Genomic DNA, 21,821 nt, shown 5'->3' with positions numbered 1-21,821 from the left:
TCACACAGAATCCTCATCAGACTCCACTTTTTAATATTTGATCTCTGTAATTTTACACACACATCCTGTTCTTCACCAAAACAAGGTTGCGGTGAGGTTTAAGACAACAAAGCCTCTGTAACAGGAGGTCCAGGGAAGATGTGGCGTAAGGACAGAGAGTTAACTGAGGGGGGAGGGGCATGAGGGAGGTCACAGGGTACATGAGGAGGGCGACTGGGGGATGATGGGACGACGTGGATGTTAGGTCCCCACAGGCCCCCTGCAGTGAGGATGAAACTCTTTTCAGAACAAGGACAGATTAGTGCCTCCATAGCACCACCACCACCACCACACACACACACACACACACACACACACACACACAGTCATCCTGACAATCACCACTTTCCAACACAATGTCTCGATTAAATCCTCAGCAGCCTTGTTTTTATCGGAGCAGGGGGGTGTTAGGATCAGGACCTCGGGGCTGCTGGGTCCTGTCTGCGGTTCTTGCTCGCAGAACATTTTGGAACCCTTTGTTTAGGGATGTTTTGGCTTCAGTAACTGCTGCTAATCTCCTCTGATGGAAGATCAGATACAGTAATTCTAATTAATCCCCAGTCCTTTCATCCACATTTAGGGTAACATTTGAATCTAAAAAAGACAAACATGTGACCAGCTGAGCAGGAACTCAGGAACAAAGGCAGAATATAAAGAGGGGGGGCACGAAGGGAAACTCAAAACTCATTTACACATTGTTTCACTTGTGTTCAGGATTTCCACTGAATTCTTTTGCACTGACACGGGTGTCATAAATTAGAAATACAGTATATCTGCTGTCTGTCCTTAATGTATGGACAGAGACGGGGAAGACAATGGGAATGTTTTCTGCTATAGTCACTCTCAATTTTCTGAAAGACAAAAGTAGAGTGAGGAGTCTTATATCTCTGACCGAATTCAAGGCTCTAGTAAGTATTTTGTGTAAATCAGTCCTTTAAAAATAGGCTTTTAGCTCACATTAAATTCCTTAGCAGCAGTCAACCACTGCTGTTTTTTCTTTTCTTTTGTTGGGGGTGGGGCATAGGTGGGGTACTATGGGGCAACTGATATGATTATGACATTTTATCTCATAATTTTGACTTTCTAGCCCATAATTATGACTTTTTGTCTCATAATTATAATTCAGACTTATTATCATTATATGACTTTTTATCTCATAATTTTGGATTTTGATCTCATAATTTTAATTTAATGTTTGGTCTTATAATTTGGACTTTTTAGATCACAATTATGAGGTTTACTCTCATAATTTTGACTTTTACCATATATTTTGACTTTTTATTTAATAATTTTGTCTTTTTATCTCATAATTAGTACTTCTGACTAGAATTTTGACCTCTTATCTCACAATTTTATGTTCTAGCTCATAATTTTGACTTTTTACGTTATAATTTATGCATAATTATAACTTTCTATCTCATAATTCTTACGTTCTGTCTCATAATTTGGACTTTTTAGCTCACAATTTTGAGGTTTTATCTCTTAATTTCAACTTTGTGTCTCATAATTATGACTTTTACCTTATAATTTAGATTTAATGATCTCAAAATTTATTTATTTTTTTTCTCATAAGTAGGACTTTTTATCATAATTTTGACCTTTTATCTCATAATTGTGACTTTTCATCTAATAATCATGACTTACCATGGGCTTATCACTGGCAGAATTGGGCTTCCATGAATATCACGTTGGGAGCTGAAGGATTGGCAGTCCTGATGCCGGCAGCATGATAAAAAATTAAACCAAACTTCATCACCGAGTGAGAGCAAACAGGAAAAAGCCCCCAAAATCCCAAACTGACGTGGTCTGACGTCATGATGTCAGATGGTGTTGGCTGATGGGAGTTGGACCGGTGCTTACATAACAGAGTTTAACCGTCCCTCTGCGGTCCATGGTGCCTGATTGCATGTCAAAAGTGATGTAAGAGAGACGTGAATTATTAAAACTAACATGAAATAATGACGTTTTTCATGAACTTTGACAGAAATAGACTAAATGACACTCATTTATTCATCTGTACATCATTACATACTCATCTGTCATTGGTTGGTTTGTCCACATCGGTGTCTGGTTGATGGGATGACAGACACAAGTTGAAATTCCCTGAAAAGTCCTAACTTTGTGTGTATGTGCACGTGTGTGTGTGTGTGTGTGCGCGCCTGAGTGTTCATTACGTGAAGCTCTTTGCCCAGAGAGCCATTTCATTAGGAGTTCCCTGCCTGTCAGGGCCAGAGAGAACAAGTGAATGATCAGTGTTGGTAACTGTGACATGTGTGTGTAAGTGTGTGTGTGTGTCTGTGAGAGCAGTGCAAGGCCAGTAGAGGGTGTATGAGAGTGTATCTACACTCTCAGCTTCTTTCTTCTCTTTCTCCTCTTTCTCCCCTATGATTCTATGCCCTGTTATTACATAATGACTCTGTGTGTGTGTGTGTGTGTGTGTGTGTGTGTGTGTGTGTGTGTGTGTGTGCATATACGTACATGTTTGCGCATGCTCTCTCTTCTGTCCTCAGGGCACTGTCGGCCAACATCAGCATTGGGGCTGTGACTCTCGCTCGACTGACCATGAGCGCGCGTGCTCACACACACACACCTGCACACACACACACATATACACAGAGACACACACACAGACACACACACACACACACACACACACACACACACACACACTCACGCTCCTTCAGGCATGACTATTCTCCCACTAGATTCCATAACACAACACACAGTCAGATAGAAAGACAGTCTGACAAAATGGAGTGAAATACATCCAAGAAAATGTGGAAACACACAACAAACAGTCTGATGAAAAGATCGCACACACTGATGGAAAATGACAAACTATAGGTTGTCATGTGACCTGTCTCTACAGCCTGACCTGGCCATGTAACCCTGTATCATACGGTATACTATGAAGGCCTGATAATAAGCAATTAAATAAAATAATGATAATAATTACATTTCTAAACTGGCAGAAAACATCCTTGTTCCAGACAAGAATTAACAACTTCAAGCAATTTAAAAATGTGTTAAAAGTCTTCAAAATCTAAAACTAACAATATCTACTCATAACACGGGTGTAAAACATGCTATTATAATCATCTTTGTTTTAAAATCGATCTTTTAAATGAAAATGTTGGCCTTTTAAAGTTGTGTCACAGATTTCCGTCAACTCCGTCAGATTTAATCAGGCATAAAAAGACTTAACTATATCTTGAGGACCCCTGTCTCACTCCTGGAGGGAATACTGCTCAAGCACTGGTGAACTTTATATTTTTAGACAAATTCATTCAATAATACTCCTATCAGATGTGTCTCAACCATATCATGTCAACTCTGTAGTCCTTCTAAATCAAAGCTACATAAGATTTATGGTAAATGTGTATTTTGATTAATATTCAGAGAACTCTGAGCAACAACAAGAATGTAGACATCAGCTCTGTCAGATGGAAAACTGAATGGAGTCGACATTTACGTTTAATTTTAAATGTAATCACTTGGAGATTTGGATGTTACAAGGTTTAATAGCTAAGAGTTAGATTTTTAAAAATATATTTTCCAGCATAATTGGAGACTAAAAATGAAAAAAAAACAACTCAAAATATGGTTTTGTCCCAATTCTCACGAATGAGTGAGGCAATTTTGAGGGAGTGACGAATGAAAGTTTAATTACACTGTTTTTTAATTACAGTTTTTCTCAATTGCTAACATGAGTCAGTCAAAACTGAAGTCACACTTTCAGAACTTTTCACACAGTCAAAATAGACCAAACACTGCTGTCAAACAAAATTCATTCACAGACCACATTTTCCGAAACCTACAATCTTTTCTCAGTTATACATTACCACCGGCAAAACACTGTCTATCTGCAGCACGCTGTTTTCAAAATTACATAAAACAGAATGATATCAAAATGTTTTTGCAGCAACCATTTTGAAACATATGACAATCTTAGCAGAATACTAACTCACTCATGAGTGATTATACCATATTTTTTATGAGTACATCATTACTGTAGTGCTGAAAATTCAGGGATGTCTGTTTGCTTCAACTGTCTATTCAGTTCTTCATAAGTAAGTGTACTCTCTGCAAAGATCTATACAGAAAATAAAGAACACTGAAGAAAAGTACTGCATTTGAGAGTTATTCTTGTTACTTATACTTCAGTACAGTTGCTACAGGTTATTTTTATTCTATTTTGAGATAAATCATTCAAACTTCATAAATAAAAGGTCATTATTTATGTAATGCTCTCTGTGGTTTGTGTTTTTAGATCAGTGAGTGACAGGTTTGTTTTCTGAGTGAGAATTTTTCTCTTTATTTTGGTCTAACAAGCTTATTTTGAGACGTGTGAAGAGTTTTGGTGGTTTGAGTGAGTTTTGGAGGTGAGATCAACTGTTTGACCAAGATCCATGTTGGTAATGCTGCAGACTGTATGAGGAGTTTTGAAAAAGTGGCTTCAGTGTTGACTGATGCTTGTTAGTAAGTGAAAAAAAAACTGTAAAGTGGGTCAGCTGTGGCTCAGGTGGTAGAGCAGGTCGTCTTCTGATCACAGGGCTGTCAGTTTCGATCCCCACCTCCACCTGACCACATGTGGAAACGTCCTGGGGCAAGACACTGAATCCCAGGTTCAGCGGGGATCCACAAACCAGAGCATTTCTGACTGCTGGTCTCAAGCCCAGATTAATGAGGAGCATTGCCTCAGGAAAGGCATCCAGAGTGAAACCCATATCAAATATGCAGATCCATGAGTTGGGGGGAGCCTGGTCTGGGGCGAGTAGATTATCTCCTGTGGCGACCCCTAATGGGAGCACCAAAAGAAGACGACTTTTGAAGAAACTACTGCCAGCCCAGATTTTCTGTTTAAATTAGTAAATAATCACAAGCCTGATGAAGTAAAGTTAAGGGACCACTGTACAGGTTTTCGTGGCATCTAGTGGTGAGCTTGTCTCAGCTCCACTTCCAAGCATGTAGCAGGGGCGTTTCCAGACTTTTCTGGACTGGGGTGGCCCAAGTGGGGCACTGACTGAAGTGGCATATGAAGTGACAGTTTCTTAGATTCCTGTGTTTAAAATTTTAATTTAAAAGATAAATGACCAATCACAAGGCAAGTGTGAGTGGCACCATACAATAATATCAAAAAGATATTTTACCTCCACTGTGACTCTTTCCTCAGGCTGTGAGACTTATATTCATCCTCAACATTATGACAAATATTTTTATTTTTATGATTTCTTATTGAAGTAAATTAACTTTGTAAAAAATAATATAAAAATCAAACAGTTGGTTCAAACTAAAACCCTGCCTCTCACCAGACAGATAAAAAGTTCTGAAACTTTGTCATGAATCAGGAGAAATACAGGAGAATTGTGATCATGGGAGGAAATAGGGAGAGGCCAATGAAAAACAGGAGTTTCCTGGTAAAGTTGGCAGAGTTGGCAAGTATGGGACAACTTTGACCATCAGAGCCGTCTCCATGGCTTCATAGCCTGAGTCAGTGATTTTCAAACTTTCTATGTCCAAGGCACACCAAAGGCTGTGCCAAAATCTCAAGGAACACCCGTATTCATGTTCCTCTTGAACCTACTAAAACAATGGAGGCAATGAGTACTGGCCAATCAGAGTCAGAGTTCCCGGAGTGTGGCTGGCAGAAATGGAAAAGTAAGTTTAGACATTTGTGGAGGAAGTACTCAGATCTTTGGTTAAAATAAAAGAAACAATACTGCAGTGTGAAAATACTCACAAGAAAGTAAAAGTTCAGCATTCAAACTCTTACTTCAGTTAAAGTACAAATGTATCATCAAGAGTACCAAAAGTAATAGCAAAGATTGGAAGTAATTAAGTACAAATACTCCATTAGTGTACATAAGTACATTTTTCAGATATCTGTACTTTACTTGAGTATTCATTTTTCTGACAACTTCATATGCTCTACATTTGAAAACAAATACCTGTACTTTCTACTCTTTACATTTTCAAAACAGGATTGTTAATTTAATTTTGATGCAAGAAAACAACGTAAAAGGACATAATGAGATGAAAACAATGTAAAAAGCATTGAATGTAAACAATGTAAAAAGATGTGACAAGATGAAAATGACATAAAAAGGCGTAACAAGATGAAAACGTAAATAATGTGATAAGACAAAAATCACTTAAACATAAAACTAAAATAATGTGACAAGATGAACACAATAATGACGACATGACAAAAACAATGTAACAATACATAACAAGATGAACACAACGTAAAAAGATTTAACAACGTGACAGCAAGACGGAAATGATGGAAAAAGATCAAGATGAAAACAAGATGAAAATGATAGTGGATGAAATCAGCATAAAAGACATAACAAAACAAAAATTACATAAAAAACATAAGATGAAAACAAATTTAGAACAGAACATAAAAAGACAAAAATTACGTAAGAAAAAGTAACAAGATGAAAACAACATGAAAGACATCACAAAATGAAAATGATGTAAGATGAAAACAATGTAAATAATATAACAAGATGAACATTACTTAAACATAAGACAAAAACAACATGATAAGATTAAAACAACGTAACAATACATAACAATACAAACAGAGCATAACATAAAAAGATGTTACAAGATGAAAATTACCTAACAAAAAGAACTAACAGCCAATTTAACAATAAATATAGTATTTAATTGAATTATTAGTGATGCTTTAATGCATAAACGTCACTTTAATGCTGCTGTAAAGTTCTCAAATAAATGTAGTGGAATAAAAAGTAGGCTCCATTGTAGTGGAAGTATAACATAACAGCATAAAACTGAAATACTTAAGTAATGTGACAGTACCTCAAATATGGTCTTAAGCACTGTACTTAATAAATTCGTTATGTTCAACTACTGTGTTTACAGTTCTTTCAATCCAAAGGCGCGCGCCTAAATTCCGCCTTTATTTTGAAGTCCAGCTTGGCAGACTTCCGGTTCTATTGTGTCTTAATATGGCGACATGACGCTGGTCGGAGCGGGACTGTTTACGTTGCGTAGAGAGGGAGAGGCGGGCGGACCGTTCACTCAGTTTGGACCGAAGCTGAAGCTCCTCCAGACGACAGGACCTGAGAGACAGACATGTCCACAATGTTGACAGACAGCAGAACAGTGTGAAAACTGTCCTTTTTTTTCGCTTTACACACAACAACCACACGCTGAGAACCCAATGAATGGAGTTGCTTTTTGCCTTGTTGGAATTCCTCCTCACTCAGACACTGAAGTAAGTCACAGCTGAATTTACTGAACAAGTGTTTCTCTGCTCTCACTCATCACTCAAAGTATTCACTGGTTTATTCACTTGTTTTCTGTCTTTATTCTGCTGCATTTCTGGGTTTACATTTGTTGGTCGGGTGATAACAACCCTACAGATACAAGCTCGTGTTAGAGGTGCAGATCAGCTGAAGTGTGTGGAGCTGTTTGAATCTATATCTTCTCCAGAATGCAAACGACCTGGAACAGAGCTTTTACTGCATTTAAAGGGACACTGATTGATTTTTAAAATGTTTTTCATTCAACTCTTGTAGCCTATATTAACATAGTCACAGGATAAATGTACTGTATATATTATCAGCCTGATATTGTCACAGTGTGGCAGATGATATTGGTATCTGAGTGTATGTTGTCCAATATGCACCAATATGAAAAGTTTTTCTTTTTTTTTTAGACCTTAATGCAGATTATTTTGATTTATTTTATGCTGAATCTTACTGAGTTGATCTGTCTTTATAACAGTCCAGCTTAGATGCTGCAATGTTTGGGTTGATGTCGGTTTGTGTGTGTGTGTATATAAATGTTACATACGTATCGTACCTCAAAATCATTTATGTTATATATATAAGTAAAATTAAAAACAATGCTTCAGTTGGTAACACAAATGAATAGTTAATGAATAGAAATGAAAAGATTTTTCAAATCAACTTAATAAGTTAGATGAACACAATTTCTTTAAGTCAGATGTGCTTAGTAATTTGATTGCTTTCAAATTAACAGTTTACACATATGCAACTTAAAATGAAAGGAAGTCAGCTTAAAAGTTTCCAATTTTCCATTTCAAGTATTTGTTTTACCTGAAGGTAAAATACTGCTCCTTAACAAAGTAATAGTGGGACCTTGGTGTGTCATTTTAGTTTGTTAATTGCTAATGACTTAACACGAACCTGACTTAATGATAGCTGGTTTGTTCTGTGAGTTTACTAAAACTTAAACAACACATAATACATTATTTGATCACAAAATATCATTTAGTCTTGCATTAAATCTTCTTTCTGAGTCATCAAAATGGTGGCTGAACTGTAGAAGGAAAAATCTGGAAATTATGTGGACGTCATATATATACTTCAAGGCACGAAAGTCACTTTTTGGATGATAAGTATTTTTCTTCTGCCGTCTTAAGTTCAAATCACTAAGACTTTAAACTTGCATTAATCTTATCCCTGAGTTACTGGTATACAATGAACATAAAGATGCTATGCTAATAAAGGTTTTGCTAGGTAGCATGTAAGATTTTATCATGGCTGCATGATTAGGGGCAGTTGTAACATAACACATAAGAATTTACAACAAAGTTACATTTGCTCCAGAGGCAAATGGCCCAAAATAAGCACCTTGTTTGTCTGTGTTGACATATTTTTCTGTTAGAAAATGAACATATTTCCCTAATTGTAAATGTTACCTTTAACGCAGTTAAAATAAGTCAAATCTACAATGTAAAGATGACCAACTTCGCACTACTCAAAAGAAAAAGTTGAGACAATCAGTTGTCACAATTTTGTTGAGTTTATAGACTTTGGATTTGGAGGTTATCAGGGCTTAAATATTTAGAGTTAGCATTACATGTACGCTTTGACTACAGTGAAATTAAAATTATTGATAAAGGCAACACAAAAACTTTTAAGTAAAGGCAACTGTCATTCCCGTCTCATTGCAATAAGTTAACAACTGAATGATTATAAGTATAGAGACCCATTATTTCATATGCATTAAAGTTCATATTAATTAATGAATACAAAAAAGAAAATTCTGCTGGCACTCAACATTTTTAAGTTGGTAGAACTTCTAAACAAAGTTTCTGCTACTTATTAAATTTAATGAATTTTTAACATTTGGTTTTACAGTGATAGCAGGCTAGACTTTTGCAAAAACCGAATTAAACTTTTGCTTAAATCTGAAACAATTTGAACCATATATGAAAAAAACTTTGTTATTAGTAACTACTACAGTAATGTGATTGCTTTTTATTTGATATACACCAGATTAATGTGACTTATTTTTTTCAGCGTTACAATTGTGGCCAACCACTGTTATAGTACTTGGTCAAGGAAACTGTAACACTCTGACTTCTTGCATTGAATTTAATATTATAGTCTTGTCCTTATCAGTGAAAATATATCAATTATATTATTAATTAGTGCACATATATATGTTTCTTATATCAAATATGACTAATGCATTTCAAGTAGTCTGAGTGAAAATATAAAAATTGTATGTATAGATGTATTAGTTGGGCTGTAGTTTTCACACGGTTCATATCTGCTAGTTTAGCGTCGGTGTGCACCGTAATGTCCGGGCAGTGGGACTGTGTGTTTGGTGATGTTCTGGCACACTTGTCCGTGTCTTATGCAACTTGTCAAATTCCCCAGCTTGAGACAAAAGTGCACGCTGCAGGCTGTTCAACCACAAAATGTTAATCCATGAATAAGTGATGACTTCAAGTGCACAGTTTCAGTTTGAGAGCAGAGGGACGCAAACGCTACGTCCAACTGCAGGACGCAAAACCTAATAACTCGCAATCAGTTCACCAAAACTCAGCCGTGTCTTGGACTCAGCCCGTGTTTTTTCACCAGCAGAGGATCATATGCTGCATTCTGCAAATAACTGAATAATTTTCTCCATGATTTCAGGGAATGCAGCACATATTTCTGCTGTGACAGTTTAACCGCCCCTCCCCTCCCCAGTGCAGAGATGATGGGGTACGGGTGGGTGGGCAGAGAGACAATAAGAAATTGGGCTGGAATGCATGTATTTCCATATGCCAGCCCACATATGAACAGTCAGTGACAGAAGGCACATTGTAGCCGTTAGTCTTCCCTCAGTGCAGAAACATTCATTCAAAAGTGGCACAAACATTTCAGGAATACCTTCAGAAACCATTAACCTAATGAAGCATATTAATGAGGGTTGTTACTAATCCTGATTCTGACATATTTTTCTCGTCTCTCATCACTTTGATCGCTGCCATCATCACACGGCACATTGTTCTTCGCTGGGAGCGCATGATGAGCTATTTTCGCCTCTCACTGTGTGGGTTTCATATTATTCACAGCTTATTACTGTGGGATTGTGTCATGGCCCAGTTAGCATCAGGGTCATGGGTCATACACTACTGATAACTGCCATCAGTGGTGGAAGTTTCAAATTAAAGTTACAATCTGTCACATTTTCATACAGGATTAAACAAGACTGGGCAACAAAATAACAACAACTAATGATTACTTTCATAGTTGGTTGATTATTTTCTCAGTTAATAGTTGTTTAGTTGATCAGTGTTCAAGACGATGTCCTCAAATGTGTTTTTTTTGCCCAAAGATATTCAGTTTTTTGTCAGAGATGAGTAAAGAAACACTTCATTGATAGAAATGAGAAAATTGTTCAATAAACTCAACGTCACAGTGAAAGAACAACATACAAAATCTTTCAAGTTTCGCAAATCGAGGGTTCCTTTCCAGACACGACTGAAGAAAAGTGTTCCAGGGTTCCCCAAACTCTATAACACAACATTAAAAAGAGAGTACAATAAATAAATAAATGTAATGCATAGCAAAATGTAAACAACCAGTACGGGCAATACATTATGTAAATAATATAGTATAGTATGAACTGAGCTAAATCCAGAGCTAAATGTAGCTCAGCCTTTTGTATTCCAGGCAGGCAGGACGCAGCAGTTGCTCTGTGCCTTACCTCTCCACGCCCAAACTTGTGATGAGTCTGAGAGAAATTTCTTATCAAATATTCTTCATTATGAAGAACGCTTGCAGTGATTGGCTGCAGACAACATCAAATCATTTTTTTCCAGATCTGGGTACCAAAATGATTGAATGCAGGTATTGTTTCACTGTTTCAAGTTTGGATGGATTATTTCAGTTGATACCTTAAAGTATTTAGGGCTGCAAAAAAAAGTCATATTGTGATAATTTTGACTGAAATTGTGATATGCGATAAGATTAGTGGAACTGATCAGTTCATTTTCATTGAAAAAAACTGTTAAAATCTTGATGGTGTCATATTTATTGAGGTCTGTACCAAACAAACATGTTTTTTTTTTAGATTTTTAGGCCTGAGCACCTCTGCAGCTCTATAGCTCTACAGTACTTCATTATAATGCTGTTTTCCTTTGTCAAAAAATTGCGATTTGGTTCTGTGATTTGGATATTGAAATTGGCCATATTGATTTTATTTAAATATCAAATATTTTATGTATTTATTAATGGAACAGTTCACCCCAAAATCAAAAATACATATTTTTCCTTTGGCCTGTAGTGCTGTTTATCCATCTAGATAGTTTTGGTGTGAGTTGCAGACTCTTTGAGATGTATGTCAGTATGACTGTAGAGTTGTCTGCATTCTCTCCAGTGTAATGGAACTAAATGGCATTCTTGTGGTGTTCGAAGCACAAAAAACATTGTTATTCAACATAAGTCACAGATCTTAACGTTTCATGCAGGAGCTGCTTTCTTACTATTAGAAAGAAAGTAGTTACAGTCGATTCTGCTGCAGAAAGAAAGTAGTTCCTATGTGAAACTGCTCATAAAAAGGTCTGTGGATTATTTTAAGGAACCAGATCATGATATCTGGAAAGTTTTTCAGAGTTTTTAGTGCTTTCAGCTCCACAAGCTGAGAGCCATTTAGTCCCATAATAATGGGGAGAAGGCAGACATCTCTACAGCTGATACCTCCAAAACTCTACAACTCACACCAAAACAGTAGCACTACAGAGGAAAAATGTGTATTTTTGATTTTTGGGTGAACTTTCCCTTTTAAAAAGGTCCGTCCAAAGGCATTTATTAGTTTCTGACTTTGGGAATATAGTAACATGTTCCATTACTGTAACTGTGGACTATCTCTATAACCAAACACCCATTCAGACTACTCTCTGCAATCTTTCTTCACTTCCATTTACTGAGCCTCCCCTGAAACATCCTCTCTATATATTTCTCTGTGTGGTGGCATACTACTGCACTGTGTCTTGAATTTGTGGTGCCACTTGGAATTTATATGGTGGCTCCAGTTGCATTTTTATCCTGAAACAGTGCCAGTGGGCTGCATATCCTCCTCCATATAAATCTGTCTTATCAGTGATGGGCTTTTTACGAGCGTCTGGCGCGGCTCCCGAGGATGAGTGTGGTGCAGCCTGCAGTCAGACGATGTCATACGCTGGATGTTGCAGCGAGCAGCTGAGTCCTCAGATTTGTGGTGGTTGAAGAGTAAAGAGCTGTTTTTTACAAAGTCAGCAGCTTCGTCTTTGTTAGTCACAAAGGCAGACTACTTCTCTGTTGAACTTATAGACTTATAGACCATGTTTGAACAAAAGTTTGAATTTATAATAAAGGGTGGCAGCACTGGTATCAATCCACCCAGCACTTGTGTGCAGCATCTGTAACATGGGTTGCAGCTGGTTTTAAAGCATGCTCTCCTAAAAACACTTGAATTATGGCTGCCACTGACTTTTTTCCATTTCCATTTATTGCAATAAAAGTGCAAATTATTTTTTGTCACTACCTTTGTGCTGACTTTCCAATAGTGGTAAAAGTTATGATTAAAAAATTGTACTAAACTGGTCTCATGTAGTGCGCCTATTCTGATAGCTAATGTGTAATTGATTTCTTTTACGTAAATATTTGAATAGCACATAATGACAGTGTTTTTCAATATCCTCTGACCCAGTAACTCCAAATCAATACCAAGCATTATAAGACCCACTGCACTGGACAAATAAGACACACTTATTATTGTAGGATTTTAGAGCTTCTTCTAGTTTATCATGATTTTTTATCAAAATTCAGCATTTTTTGACCGACTTGTTGGACCCGTTCACCGGTCACATTAGAAAGTTCTTTTCCTTCATCAATCTTGACTTGTCTTTTATCAAAAAAATAAACTAGGAGAGTGAAACATGCATAGAAGTGTCGAGTCGTGTGGAAATAAACTGTTATGTTTCAGAATCCCCACGGAAAGTTTCGTCAGTCAGATAGTGATTTTGTCGCTTCACTTCACTGTGTACTTTGTGCATGTCAATTTGCCACCATTGTCTCACAAACATCCAGGGAAAACCCTGACTATTGATTAATGTTACTATTGTTTTATCGATTTATTGATTTATCATCTAATCTATAAAATTCCAGTAAATAATGAGAACTTCCCGGGGCGGCTGTGTATGTATGGAGGCTGTCAGTCCTCTGCAGCAGCCGCTGGTTCAACTCCCGCCTGTGGTCCTTTGCTGCGTGTCATCCCCTCTCTCTTCACCCACCTTTCCTGTCTACAAGCCCAAAAACATAACTTATAACAAATAAATAAATAAATAAATAATATGGGGCCAATAATATCAGCCAACTGAATATTGGTCAGTTAATATTCTTTAACTACATCGCTGTTATTTATCTTGAAAACAAATGTAAGATGTAAAAATGAAGCAGTTTCATTATGAAGTTCCTCATCACACTGTTAGTCATCATGATCTGTGTTGTTTCATGACTTCCCAGATTGAGTGTAGTCCTCCTGGCTTTTCCAAATGTCTGGGTTATCTAAGTTCCCCTCCTCCTCCATCAGATTCTGTGTGTTCACTGGAGCAGGCTCCTCTTGCCTTATATGTCTGCATCAGGCTGCCAAATGTTGCCCTCAGCTCAGGCAGTAAGGGGTAATTAGTTTGTGCTGGTTTCACTCCACATGCTCACAGGAATAAAACAGTGGCATCTCTCTTTCACAGCAGGTCCAGGATTTCACAATAAAGGCTCGTTTACTGAGAGGCTTCTTTCTGTAGAGCTGGATCAATTGTTCTCATCATGTAGCAATAATGTCAGCCTGTATGGCACTTCCTCTTGATTGATCCTCTATTGATTGTTTGTAGGAGGGTCTTAGTTCATGGTCACCTACACAACAACAGTCATTGCCATAGTAATGATGTAGTGATCTAAGCTCTCATAGTGCACTGAGTCTAATTAACTCAGTAAAAGTCTGTAAAGTGCACTCTCATGATTCAGCGTAATTCTAATGGGACAGAGGGAGGAGATGATTTAATGTGATGCTCCTAACAGTTACATTAGAGTGCAGTTGGATAATGCTGACTGATAGGTTAAGACCCATACTGGAAAATTAAAGTATAATGAAAACAGTAAGTGTGATCAATATAATTTAAGTGTTTTTTTAATTGAGATCTTGTTTATATGCCTATGAACTTTTATTCTGACGGTTGATGTTCGCTGTGTTGTTGCTGTGTGTGAGGTTAGTGTATCTCTGGCATTATATCTGATGACAGTGAGATGGAGTGTGTCAGATTTAGGGGAATTTTTTGTCCCAAAGTCCAAGATGATGTCCTCAAATGTCTTTTGTTTTGTCCATGAGCCAAACATATTCAGTTTGGGTCAGACAGGAGTAAAGAAACTAATTAATCCTGTCACTGTCGTCAGTTGAAAGTTTTTTCTGTAACTTTATGTCTTTTACTTTATATTAAGTCTTTCTTGTTATGATTATTTTCATTATGTATTAATCTGTCGATCATTTTCTCCATTAATCAAGTAGTTGTTTGGTCCATAATATGTCAGAAGAGGATGAAAAATGTTGCTCAGTGTTTCCTCAAATGTCTCATTTTCAATATATTCAGTTTATTGTCAGAGAGGAGTAAAGAAAACAGAAAATATTCACATTTAAGAAGCTGAATTTTAGAACTTTTTAAATTAAAAAATGGCTCAAACTGATTAATCGATTATTAAAATAGTTTGTGATTAATTATTGCAGCTCTAGTTCACTGTGCAGTTTCGTAAGTTTTGTTAGCTATCTTTTTTATCCTGTTCTTGTCATCTGAACAAAAATCAAAAAATGAGGAGAATCTCAGTTGACTGAAGGGTCAATGACAAATGATTTGACTGATTCCAGGTTTTAGAAAAAGACTAAAGACAATTTTCCTTCAAATACAAACTGCCCCATCATTCTGCCTCTTGATTCACGACCTCTTTAGACAATAGAGAGCAGAATAATCAGGTGGAGATGACGCTGCTTCTGTTTCTGCTAATGGGAAACATTTAGTCCTATCAGCATGAAGAACTGAAAAAAGCAATATCGCTAAGTGACTTCCCCAATAACAATGATGAAGTTTCCCCATACCAACAAGCACTTACACCCCCCCCCCACACACACACACACACACAGTCAGGGGGAGGGAGGGGCTGCTCAGGAGTGACAGGGAGCAAATAGCCCGCTGCAGATGGGGAACTCTCATTGTTGTGGGGGTTCTATTTTTTTTTTTGTGGACTTGGCGGCTTGGCTGTGTACTGTATGACAGAGTGGGGGCTGTTCAGTGTGTGTGGGGTGTGTATGTGTGTGGGTGGGATGGGGGGGTGGACAGGGTGAGACTTGCTGCGAAATGTGTGACAATGGAGCTCTGTTAAGCTGTGTGTACTGTGTGTGTGTGAGAGAGAGAGAGACAGAGGAATGATGTGGGTAGATGGTGTGTGGGTCAAGGTTGAAAGGTCGGACATGAGGCCAGTACAGCCTCGTTTAATGCTCATGGTTCCCACCTAAACCCATGGAGGAAAGGTGTGTGTGCGTGTGTGTTGTGAGGACATGAACCTGTCCACGCACTCACATTGTGGGGACTCTAAGAAATCCTGTCACAGTCTTTTTATTTTTCCTTTAATGATTGTTTTCATTATGTCGATCATTTTGTTGATTAATCTATTAGTTGTGGATGTGGATTAATTATGGTGAATAACTGTAATAACTGTTAATGATTGTCAATGACATTAATGACTGTTAATGATGTTAATAACCTTTGATGACTGTCAAGACTGTTATGTTTTTACTGTCAATGACCATCCATGATATTAATGACTGTTAATAACTGTTAATAACTGTTACTGACTGTCAGTGAATCAGAGAATTTCTACATTTTTATTAAAAAATGGCTTAAAACAATTAATCGATTATCAAAATAATTGGTGGTAGTTAATACTATTCATTGCGGCTCTTCATGTACTGTCCTCTTAAGTGATGGAAACACATCTGTGTGTGTGTCTGTGTGTGTGTGTGTGTGTGTGTGTATGTGAGAGAGAGAGACACAGAGAGAGGGGGGTTACTGTGCACACACTGGACCATTCTTCTTCCAACAGGTGGGCTGCTCAGGAATGTGTCAATGAAAGAGTGGTGGTGATTACACTGCTGCAGTGGAATGATGTGTGTGTGTGTGTGTGTGTGTGTGAGAGAGAGGGGAGTAAAAACACTCGGCGAGATGAGAAAAAAGAGAAATGAAAGCAGAGAAGAGTTCAACAGAGAAACATCTGTTAGAATGAGATCGATGAAACAGATGAAAGCAGAGAAAGTGACGCTCAGGAGGGATCAGGTGCAGTCAGTCGCTGCTGCTGTCCACTCTTAACTCTGTATGAATCTGTGTGTGTTTGTGTATGTTTATGGTTGTGCACATGCCCCCCTTTTACTCTGCCAATCCAGAAAGCTCCAGCTGGATCTCTCTGGGGCGGATCTGGGCCCATCTGGGCACCCAGCTGCTTCCCTGCACTGCTGGGATCAGGTAGCACAGTGCAGTCCTGAGACCTCACACAGTGCCTCATGATGCAGCAGCACACACACACACATGCACACATACAGGGAGGGAGGCTTGTCTCTGAAGAGGTTCAGGTCTACTGGTGTGTTTGTATTGAGCACCAAATTCATCCACTCATCTTTGACTGTGAAGTTCTGGTAAATTGACTGCATTTAAATTGCACTTTTCCAGTCTACTGGCTTCAAGGGATGTTCCTGGGGACAGTGAAATAGACCAATTATCACTAACAGCAACTTATCCTAAAGGTAATTAATCACCTGAAGATGCTGATTAAGTTGTCCGTGCCTCACTTTATGTTTTATCATCCATGGAGGGTTAGCTCACTGAACTGTTGCAGCTCACACGCTTGTGGCGTCAACACAGAAAATCTTTCTGCTGTGGTGCTGCTACTGCCAGCCTTGTTCTTCTACACCGAGTCTGCAGAACACTTGAAGAGAGGAAAAATATTGTAACCAGAAAGCAGTGTGATCCCCCCCCCCCCATTCTCTCTCTCTGAGAGAGGGAGGGAGAGAGAGACAAGAGGGAAAGCACTGCCGTATTTGTGACATATTCTACTCATAAAGTAGTGAAAGGTGTCATGTTGCTATGGTGCTGATGATATTACCAACCGATCATTTTCACTGTATTTTTGCTGAGAACCGTGCATGTCTCACTGAAAACGTAGGCGACATCCTGACTCTGTGGATGAAGTGAAACACACAGCTGCTGAACACGCCGGCTGAGCGGCGTTCTGTATCCTGTTAGTTTGGTGATGCACAGCTCCCACAGCCAGACTGGCCCCACCGTTAAACTTCAGCGCTGGCTGCAACCATGCTAAAATTTGATGCAGCTACTACAAGCTGACACGGTGCACTCTTCAACTTTTTTCAATATATTTTGGTTGGACATGTTGCCTTTGCTAACTTTGCATTTTGGATCACAAATGTTGCAGAGGTTGTTGTCTAGTTTTGAAAAGTTGAACCATACTTGTGACCACTTTCATAAATTGCTGTGACTCTCTAGTGTTCTACTCTAGTCTTTCACCCAGATGTCCTCACAGGCACCAGAATTTGGCACAGATTGATTTAACATGCATTGATATTAGGTAGTACCAATGCAATTCAGTCGGTACCCTTAAAAGTTCAGAATTTGGTAGCCAGTCCGGACTGTAACGTTGCATGAAGCTGTTTTTTCCACTCTTTTACCCTTTGGTGCACAACATGGGTCTAAAAAGTGGATGAGTTTATATTTTCTATATATTTGCAGCAAATTAACATCATCACTCAGTTTTCCAAGAATTCCTCAATTAACTTGATCATCTCATATCCTTATTTTCATTTTTCCTTTCATGCTTTTTGGATAAAAATCATTTTTGTATCACTATTCCTCTAATCACAACATTGTTTCCCATTTGATTTCATGTATTCTTTGCCATATCTTTGAAATAAATGTATTTTATCATTTAATGTTCCAGGTATTTATTAAATATCTTGTTTTTGGTTATCACAAATCATTCTTTTTTATGGCAGATGCTATTAACACCCAGGCGTCAGTAGCAAACCGTGGTATTTCCACCCAGAATGGAATATGGAATGAAAAATGTAGTTATTTAGTTATTCATGTTCAGTAGTACAGTTTTTCCTGAACCTAACAAAGTAGTTTTCATGCCTTAAACTAAATCTAGGAGACACTGAATCCCCCCTCCCCCCAGAGCAGAAGGGAGAGTCAGGTACCCAGACTTTTATTCAAGGATGAGAACCACTGTTCTAAATCACAGCTAAAATTATTACAATAATAACTCACAAATGTACAGTTCATTTTAGACTCATGTTGTGTATTATAGCTAGTGCATCAAAGGGTTGAGACTATATATTTGTTATTTTATTGACGTGTGATATTAAGTAACCACTGGACTCGCTCCCAATTTCCCACGGTTTGGTCTCTCGGTTAAAAGTTAAAGAGTAAAAGAAGACTGATACAGTCCACAGCACAGAGGTCCAGTATTATCTCAGTGTCAATCACTGACTGTTGTTCACCTGCAGGGCCTCGTGTGCTGTTGGCTTTATTGTGCGGGAATCAGGCCAAAGGTGTCAAACTGGCACCAGGAGCCCATCTGGCTTCATGCCTGGTGTTTGGCACAGTCATAGCCAAGAGTCAGCAATGCTAACATCAAAGGAAGGACTGAAGTTGTAATATGGATTAGCTCACATGTTAACACAATTTGTTCTTTGGTCAGCACTTAAAAAGCACTGTGGTGTGATGACAGTGGGATCACACTACACAATGACCCTGACGCTAAACCTATTATGATGAAACTGATGACAGATCTTCTGTAAATCACCGGTGTAAAAATAGGACAGGCTGCTGTGTGAAATAATTCACAAATCTGCTCTCCCGTGTAGAGCACCGAGGCCGTGCTTCTGTTGAATCCTTGTGGAAGGCGTGTTTCTGTAAGGATGGGCGAACATCAAAGACCAGAGCTTCGTCTGCTAAACACCGATTTCATCATTTCCACGTGTGTTTCTGAGCAAAACACAAATCCTAAAATAGACTGAGTGCTTGTCAAACTTGCCAGGTCAGAAGAAGGCAGAGCAGCTAATACAGATAACCAGATTCAAAACAAAGAGAGTGAAGTGGCTACAGAGCTCATCACTCTGTCAGTGGAAATTTGCCCATAACAGGCTTGTTTTTTTTCATCTTCATGTCTGCATACAACACGCTGAAAGAATGTACATTTAATCAGGTCATTTCATCAGTATTGATGCTTAGTAATAGTTTTCTTGAAGACAGAACAGAAAGACAGTTTCACGTTCACAAAATCACAGAAGGGGGAAGATGTCTCTATTTAAAGATGGTCTCTGGTGTCAGATGTGAATGTCCTCATTGATCTTTCTCCAGACGTCCACAGACTCCCTGCTGAAGACCTCTGACCTCTTCCCAGTGGACGGTGTGAGTGGTTTTGGTCTGATGTTTGCAGACAGCTGATGTCTGTTTCTGGTGTTTGTTCAGTCTCTTGAGTCCTTTCTTTTTCTTCTTCTTTTGGTCGCTGTGCATGTTGTTTCCACAGTGGATTACATAGACATGTGCTGGATTGGCTGAAAATAAAGCAGATGGGAGACCAGACTTATTTTAAGTTATGGGTTAAGTTTCATTATGGCCGTGTTGTCAGTTGCGTCGCCTCCGGCGCACAAGTAACATCACTTCTGTCGTGGACTTGAACACTGAACACGGCACATCTGCACCACAGGTTTGATCCGTGCTGTGCACAGCTGCACGCCCCCACCAGCAGCATTTCAGAAGTGTTTCAGCAGCAGAGCATTTTGCCTGCCTGATTATGTTGACTTGCTTGGATTTTGCTGATTTGGTCCTTTTTCCTTGTCCTACCATGGATAAGTAGGTTACCTAGTTAAATAGCTGCTTTTCTATCTGTCTTCCTGATCACAACTCTCCATGGGGTCTCTTATTTTGAAAACTGACCAGATTCTCTCTGCTTTTTCTGTGTCTGACTTCCTGCCCGCTTGATCTGTTGTGTTGAATGGCAGCGATCAGCATCGGCTGACATGACCACAATCTTTTCCTAAACCGTACCAAGCAGATTTATTGACAAAATCTAAACGAGCAACCATTTTCCAATGTAAGCCATGTGGGTAATGTCATGTGAGTTATGTCATATGACCTACGTAATGTAGTCCAGTAAGCCAGTTGCTGCTAGTGCTCTACACCAGTAATATATTTTGCGAGTAATTGAGAGTTGACTTATTGTGGTGTTTATGTGTGAAGATGTGTTGGTTATAACAGGTAAAAATCAACACTGCATGGTTTGGCTCGTGGCCAAAAGTGACGATGGAAAAGTCCGACTTAGATCAGTAGATTATCTGTGTCTCGCTGGCAAACCTGCCATGGGAATCTGATTTTTATGGTCTGCATGTTTGATTTTGCATAAGCTTTTTATGCTGGGTGCCCTTCCCAACACACCCTGGGCTTGGGACCAGTAATGTGTGTTCAGAGTAGCTTCTGAGCTGGAGTGTGGTATAATAATATAATAATCAAACACTGCACACTTTGAGACAATCTGTCTTGGAAAGTATTCAGTTTTACATAATCTAGTTTCTGTATTTTACCCCCCACAGTGCTTGTGCTTTGATCAAAAACATAGTACTTTACAGTATGTCAGACTAGTTAATGGTATAGAACACAGTGTGTGTGTGTGTGTGTGTGTGTGTGTGTGTGTGTGTGTGTCCTTTGCTGTTGCTTCCTTCCTCTCTTATAGCTCTACTGCATTCTTTGAAAGACAAACAGCCAAACTGTTTGGTCCCGTTGCCTCCTCAGACACACAGAGCCACTGTCTCATGCAGAACAATGCTCTTATAGATCTGCCAGGCTGCTCTGCGGTCAGTACTCGTCCACAGTAAAGATACAGTGTCAACTTGACCAAGCTGATCTCAGAGCAGGTCTGTTCTCAGGGCACAACAATAAAGAATGTTTGGAGGTCTGTGGTCACAGAACGTCCCAGGCCAGAGTCACTGACCGCTGCTCGTGTTGGCTCAGCCAATCCTGAGTGGGTTTGTTTTCTGCCCAAAGATGATAGTAAGTCATTGAACATTATTGTCACTCAGCATCACTGGGTTCTTTGACCTCAAAGTCTGAGGGTAAATACTGGGGCTGATCAGGGCATATTTTAACACATCAGTATCTTATAAAGTAAAGCTGATGCTTTCTTTACTTAACTACACTGTGTTTTGTCCACCTCAGCCTGTTAGTGTGCAACAGTGCAAGCAATGCGAGTGTATGTAAGTGAAAATTACACTTTGCAAAGTCAAGTGATATGGTTCCTTGACAACAAAAACAACAAAAAAATCTTGTAACTTTCTGACTTTAATCTCAAAGAAAAGTATTTTTTTCCTCATAAATCTTGAAAGATAATAGGTAGTTACTTCTCTGAGAAATTGTT

The 21,821-nt window shown here is 38.6% G+C and overlaps 1 protein-coding gene across 2 annotated transcripts in view; it reads left to right on the top strand.

Annotated features, from left to right (window-relative positions):
* LOC146312467 (rho GTPase-activating protein 23-like) overlaps positions 1 to 21,821 on the top strand; it is an 85,775-nt gene that overhangs the window by 23,505 nt on the left and 40,449 nt on the right. The window contains exon 1 of one of the 2 annotated variants that reach the window (XM_084741545.1): positions 7,070 to 7,285. The exons of the other annotated variant lie outside the window; for it this stretch is intronic. Within the exon in view, the coding sequence (XP_084597671.1) occupies positions 7,232 to 7,285 (54 nt within the window). The 5' untranslated portion in view covers positions 7,070 to 7,231. Of the gene's footprint in view, positions 1 to 7,069; positions 7,286 to 21,821 lie in introns of those variants that run through there. 2 annotated transcript variants of the gene reach the window in all.

The sequence above is a fragment of the Lutjanus erythropterus genome, chromosome 17, assembly GCF_056507025.1.
Source record: "Lutjanus erythropterus isolate fLutEry1 chromosome 17, fLutEry1.hap2, whole genome shotgun sequence".
In the NCBI taxonomy this organism is placed as follows: domain Eukaryota; kingdom Metazoa; phylum Chordata; class Actinopteri; order Lutjaniformes; family Lutjanidae; genus Lutjanus; species Lutjanus erythropterus.
The sequence above is the reverse complement of the archived record's forward strand: the minus strand, read 5'-3'. Positions and strand labels throughout refer to the sequence as shown.